Source organism: Mytilus trossulus, chromosome 10 (genome assembly GCF_036588685.1).
Source record: "Mytilus trossulus isolate FHL-02 chromosome 10, PNRI_Mtr1.1.1.hap1, whole genome shotgun sequence".
Classification (NCBI taxonomy): Eukaryota; Metazoa; Mollusca; class Bivalvia; order Mytilida; family Mytilidae; genus Mytilus; species Mytilus trossulus.
In genome coordinates, this window is record NC_086382.1 from 28,915,681 (window position 1) to 28,922,441 (window position 6,761).

Sequence of the window (6,761 nt, forward strand, 5' to 3'; positions counted from 1 at the left end):
CTTGTCTGATGGAGAACACCCACCTACGTTATTAAACATGAATTATTATTTTCAAGAAAAAACATAACGGTGCTAAATTTTGTATTTTATCGATTAAAAATTTATACTGCACATGTTATATACAGTACGGTATATATATAATTCTAATATGACGTCCTTGTTACGCTTTGTAAACAAAGCCGTGTTCTAATGAGCACAAAATGTGTTTGACACATGCGCACGAACTTACTGTGTATATTTACATTATTTTCATCGTTATCCTTTAAAATATATAAATTTAAGCAGCTAGCATAAACTTTTATTATATATTTTTATAAAACAACATATATTTACCCTGCTCCTAGTTTTTAAACTGTCATATTAGAATCGAAATAATTCCTTCGTGTCATGCTCTATGCTCATTTTAACATGGGTAGGCATTATATTTGACCACATTTTACACCTCGCTAACGCTCAGTGTAAAATATCGACAAATATAATGCCTACCCATGTTATAATGAGCATAGATCATGACATGAAGGAATTATTTCTTAAATAGATTCATCAATTCAAATCAATGATATAACATATATGGTTTTTGCATGAAGTCAATACTTATATAATATCGTTGATCTTCTCAACGAGATTGAATTTCTCGCTCGAGCTGATACAGCGAAAGTTGGAAAAGCAATCAAAATGACCAATTATAATGATCTGTTTATCGCTATAAACCTATGAAGCCGTTGTTAATTTCCTTGACAACGGCAAGTGTTTCCTTAGCTTCTAGCGAAATTTTTATATCACTTGACTCTGTTTTTCATACCATTCGACTTCACTGGGAAAGGATATATTCAATCAGAAAGATCAAAGGAAAAGTCGTAAAATAGCGATGAAGATGGTTACATATCGACTTTGAGAAATGTATCGTTCTCTGTCGATTGAAGTGAATAAAAATACGACTCAACTTTGTTACTTTTTTATACCATTTATTGTCAAGCTTGGTTTCTCGGTACTGTTTCTTTTTCCTGAATGTTGAAGTTGTCAAAGGCTGATATTGTTTGCATGTACCTTAAAGAAGAAGTTGCTTCTAAAAACAAACTAAATACTCATCAAAGTAATCATTACAAAGGGAACTGAAATTGCGATTGGTGAATAAGACATTTAGTTTCGTAGCAATATTTTAAAGCAACGTTTTACAAAACACTATATAATTTTTGTTTGATCCTTTGGTATATTTAGTTTTAAATATTTTTTTTTTTACTTTGTCATTGTTCTTTAATTTGTTTCTGATAGACATGTTTCTTATTGTTTCTTATGGTATTATGATATCAATCATAGTAGGCATCTGGCATATGCTTGCTTGAACAAACCTGCTAAATAACATTACAAAGGTATACGCTGAACAAAAGTAGAAATTTATTATTGATGGGCAGCACTAATACAAATAGTTAAACAAGATGTCACGTTGTGGTGTTATAAATTAACTTTCTTTATTTTGAATATCATGAAAAAGTAACAACTGCATATGTACACTTATTTTCAAAGTAATAAAAGCAATAGTATAAGATAAAACAACAACAATAATTAAATCTGTGGCTATCATATAATATATAGTGTTTAATAATATATCTATACATAAATACATACAAAGTGTACAATAAAAAACTGAAAGAACAAACCAATACATAAGGTTATTAAATAAATAATACATAAAATGAATGACTTGAATGACTTTTATTCTTTTACTTGCAAAATTGTACAGATGATACCATCACGATAACTCTCGATAACTGATTGTATTGCCCTTCATCATGATTATTACAATCCCTTCTTGACCTTTGTCATCTAAAGACAGCGTTTCTTTGACTGGCGCCGTTTGCAATATTGTTAAGTCTTCATATGTTTTTAAAATATTTTCGTATTTGTAATCTAGGCGAATCTTTACTAAGACACATAAATATTCTATAGAATAGTTCGCAAAAAAAAGAGCCATAGATAAAATAGACTATATTACTTTTATACATTGTTACTTGGTTATAAAGTTGTCTTATTGGCACTCATACCACATCTTCCTATATATGTATGTACGAACAAAAATATCGAACTCAAAGTTTAATTCAACACGAGAAGAGTCAAAACAAACCATAACAAACCGCACACTTGACTATATTTTATAAAGAGCGACTGGAAAACACATTTTCTTCTCCTGTCTGGATATTTCTATGAAAAATGTACCCAATCTAATTAAAATCAAATCTCCGCATTTGCTCCTCATTGTGTATATGTCGCGCGTTGGAATTTAAACCTGGTCTCAAAGCTAGTTTGTCCTTCAATCCTTCAACTTCTATGAGTGCTGTTGATAGTAACCGTTATATTGATAACATAAACCTAATTAAGATCCATCAGCAAAAAAACCCCGTAAAAATACATAACAAATTAATACAACACAACTGACATAGAGAAACTTAAGAAACATTCAAAAGAATGTACCAAAGACGAAAAAAAAAAAAAAAAGTAATGACAATTACGCACTTTAGTTCAAATTAGTTCAAATAGTTCAAATTTGTAAAAAAAAGATATAAAAGGAAGCGTTTAGAAAAAATTGGTAAAACTTTCATTCGTCCATATTCCAATTCTTGGTCTTTGAATTCTTTTTAAAAATGTTCCAATTGTTTTACATGGTGGGTGATTTATGCATAGCCGGAAATGCCGTCACATTCGATGCACCCGATCTTGCTCCTTTTCGGAATCATGCAATTTCCTCACTTTTGTTATATACGTTTTGTTTGTTTAGCTTTATTTTATATACAGTTTCTTGCAAGCCTGTCTGTATTTGTTGTCACAAATAAAATATATAATGGGATTACATGCATTATTAATAAAACAAGCCCGCATCAGAAGAAGTGTAATGGTAGCATCTTTTAGTGGTGAATTCGAGACTATAATTGCTGATCCAATGGAATAAAGAACCAAACTACAGAACGAGAGTAAAGTCACGGCAAGTAGACTAATTGTAACCTTGTATTTCGGTTTTCTTTTTTTGTAGTTAGAGGATTGCTGTGCCTTGTGAACCTTTGCTCTCAGGTGAATGCTGGTTTTTCGTCTTGCTTTTTCTTTCTTATACTGTTTGTAAATTAAGTATAATATCTTTCCATAGCAAAAACAACAGTACATGAAACAAAATAACCCAAGTAAACCGCCTACCGCTGAATACAATCCAGCGGTCAGGCTAGATCTGTACTGTTTGAGCGTTATGCATTGCGTTCCATATATATTTGGAAAGTTCAATGGAACCGTTTCAATCCCAAGAAAGACGAAAATCGGGGTGAACAAAACAGAGCAAAATATTAAGATAAAAGAACAAATGAAATTTTGACGAAAATGAGTAGACTTTCCTTTTAACCATCTGTTTATTTTACAAATCACACGACGTTCTTCTGATTTTGTACCTAACAATATACTGTAGATATTCCTATATCTCTCGTGTCCAATTACAGTTAAAATCAAGCATGAAGAGACGACAGTCGTGTGAGCGATATATCGAATTAGTTTGCAAACAGCATTTGATGATACGGAAAACCATAAGCGAACGAGAATCGTCTCGAAAGGCATAACTACGACACATGTAGTTAAGTCTACAGCAGAGAGCCAGATAATTATTGTACGAACATGGGAACGTTCTTGCATTTCTACTACACGCCAGTAAACTAGTATTGTGTGTATATTTCCGAACGTTCCAATTAAGAACAAAACTATCATTACAAAAAATTAAAACCAACGTCTAACAAATTCACTATAATCGATATCACTTAGAGACGGTGATCTGGCTGGCGGTAAAGTAGAAATGTTAGGTTCAACCGTGGAAGTGTTCAACATATTTGAATAGTCCTGTTCTTGATAATTAATCAATGAAACAGTTGAGGTCTTTTCCATTTTTATCTGATGATTCTATTTAAAAAAGAAAGAAAATGTGCTACATACGAGTTAAGGACTTCCATTAAGAATTAAAACATTTAACTTCGTTTCTATCTAAAAATGGGCATTATAAAATCTAAATAAATTTCAAAACCCTCATTTTGAATTCAAATTGAAAGCAATTAATCTGAATACAGGTAATATTTATATGTCATGTTCAACATTCAAAAATTTAATTGAAGCAATTTTTGAATAAAGAAAGCTTTCTACACGTCCAAAAAAAAATGTTAACAAAATCTAAAGAAATATCTAGAAACACAAACCTTGTGTAATGATGTCTTTAAAAGAGAGTGAGTTTGAAGATTTGCCGACAGTTAAAAAATATTTAGACATTTCCTGGGTTCTATTGTTATCAATAGTTACCATATCCTTTTACCCTATGAACTTTGTTTTATCCGTATTTCTATGAATGATAAACTTCCATGTCCGTAGTTAAACATTTTGAGTGTATCTAAATTGTAGAGAAAGAGTCTGTAATTAGTGGAAATACTGACGCCTTGTTTCAGATTTTTTTAAATGTCTTGAGATTATGATTTGAATGCAAAACGTACGCTTGCATGTCAAAAGACTTAAGTCAAAAACTTTAAGTTACCAAATAGAACAGTCTTGATCACAGCTGTTTCCTTTTGATTTGTTGTCATAAAATAAAATTGATAATGGAAATGGTGAATGTGTCAAAAAGACAACAACCCGATAATAGAAAGGACAACAGCAGAAGGTCACTAATAAGTTTTTCAATGCAGTGAAAAACTCACCCACCCGGAGTCGTCCTTCAGGTCTGTAAGTGTTGTAAAATCTCAGTAGAAGTATGGCAAAATACAATCAAGTTTTTTTTTATATATGTTCCTTGCAAGATTAATATATTTACTAGAAGGTTCAATAATTAAAAAATTGAGCAACTAAAATAAGAAAAAAAAATATGCCATATCTTAAATAACTCATGTTATATTTGTTATTCTCGTGGTGTTTTGTCTGATGCTTGGTCCGTTTCTGTGTGTGTTACGTTTCGGTGTTATGTCGTTGTTCTCCTCTTATATTTAATGCGTTTCCCTCGGTTTTAGTTTAATACCCCGATTTTGTTTTTTGTCCATGGATTTATGAGTTTTGAACAGCGGTATACTACTGTTGCCTTTATTTAAATAGTGTAGCTTTCATTATTTACTGCACTGTATGCACATTTTACGGTGTCTTTTTTAATCATCCAATGCACAAGTACAAAGTCAATAAAAATTTTTAAAAAAAATTGTTCAGAGAACAATTGAAAATTTTTCCACATCAATTTAATGAATTATAGATAACTAATTGATGATAGGCAATTTTAGGTTTACTTAAAGTTACTTTTGGCGTCCAATCATAGTTTTCTTTCATACTAATTCAATGAAAAAAATGTTTCTACATATTTTTGTCTGAAATAAGACATATAATTGTCAACTTCCGGTTAAAACAATTACATACGGTCTCAAATGATTGCTGCATTTACACTGATTCCAAATCTATGGTTTCTTTAAACTTTTGCCTATAATAATGGAGATATAAGTTCTTCCGGTTTAGTGAAATTCTGTTCCGGTCTCAAATGATAGGTTGTTGTATGCATATTAAAAAACAATTCAGTTTATAGGTAGTATAACATGAAATAAGTGCACGAATAGCTACCTCATGATTAGTCAAGGTCACTTCCGATTCATAATTTTCAAAGTCACAAGTCAACCAACGGTTTGCAAACAGACCTTATTGCTTTATAATGTTTGAGGAATAATGAATTAACCTTGAATTGGATCATTTCAGTTCTGATAACTCTGATAAGATTTTGTTTGGATTTTTCAGACCAAATGCATCATATCTGATTACAGCTATGCAAACATTGACATTGTGCACTTGTTGTTTTATATATATGTATATATATAGTGACAGAGGAGATCAAGACAAAAGAAAAAAATAGACTAAGAATTTGACCTTGACCTTCTTTTCTATTCATTGGACCAAGGACCTAAAATAAACAGACTCAAATCTTTATCTCCTAGAGTTTCCCAGTTACAAATGCATATCATGTATTTCAAATGAATTCGGGGAAATAACTCTCATATGGAGTCTTTGTATCGCTTTGTTCAAAAGTGGACCCAAAATTCTAAAGATATAGCGATCAATTTTGTAAAATAAATTTGTCGCTTTCTTATAAGGTTAAGAGGGGATCTCACCATACAGACAACAGAGTTTGGGGTGATAACTCTTGGACAGTTTTGTTTCGACTTATCAGGGTCAGTCGCAAAAGCCCAAGAACTGTTCGTTATAATATGCATATGTTCTAGGCGACATCTTGCGAGACTACTACACAACGCACGTACCAAACTTGACGGAAGAAGAAAAATAATAATCACAACAAATACAATAGGTCTTTCTACAGAAAAGTGAAAAGACCTAATGAACTTAATTACACTATTTTATTGTATTTTCTTGTTCTGAATTTAATGAAAAAAATCTATTTATTTCCGTCCTCACACTTTTTTTCTTAAAATTGTTTTACATTTTGTTTATATTTTGTTTACATTTATATTTATAGTTGTATTATTTCTAAAATGAAAATTCATAAAATGGCAGGCTGGACAAATTCTTGTTCTTTACGTGTTTGGAAATAGTTAAATAATTATCTAGATTAATTACCCGTAGGCTAATATTTGCATTGTCAATTAAAATTTAGAAATTGTCTCCTTTTGATTCATTGTTCATTTGGTACTTTTAGTTAAATGAGCTATCCATCGTTTATATGAGGCAATATATGTTCAAATATTTTACCTGCTATCATCACTGCA

At 31.0% G+C, this 6,761-nt stretch overlaps 1 protein-coding gene across 1 annotated transcript; it reads right to left on the reverse strand.

The window, feature by feature from the left end:
* Window positions 1-2,580: 2,580 nt before the first annotated feature.
* On the reverse strand, window positions 2,581-4,262 carry LOC134686143 (neuropeptide Y receptor type 6-like). The gene is made up of 2 exons (XM_063545815.1): window positions 4,218-4,262; window positions 2,581-3,927 (listed from the first exon to the last, which is right to left on the reverse strand). Exon 2 carries the CDS (start codon window positions 3,736-3,738, stop codon window positions 2,776-2,778), a length of 963 nt encoding a protein of 320 aa, XP_063401885.1. The 5' UTR covers window positions 3,739-3,927; window positions 4,218-4,262; the 3' UTR covers window positions 2,581-2,775.
* Between the last annotated feature and the right edge of the window lie 2,499 nt (window positions 4,263-6,761).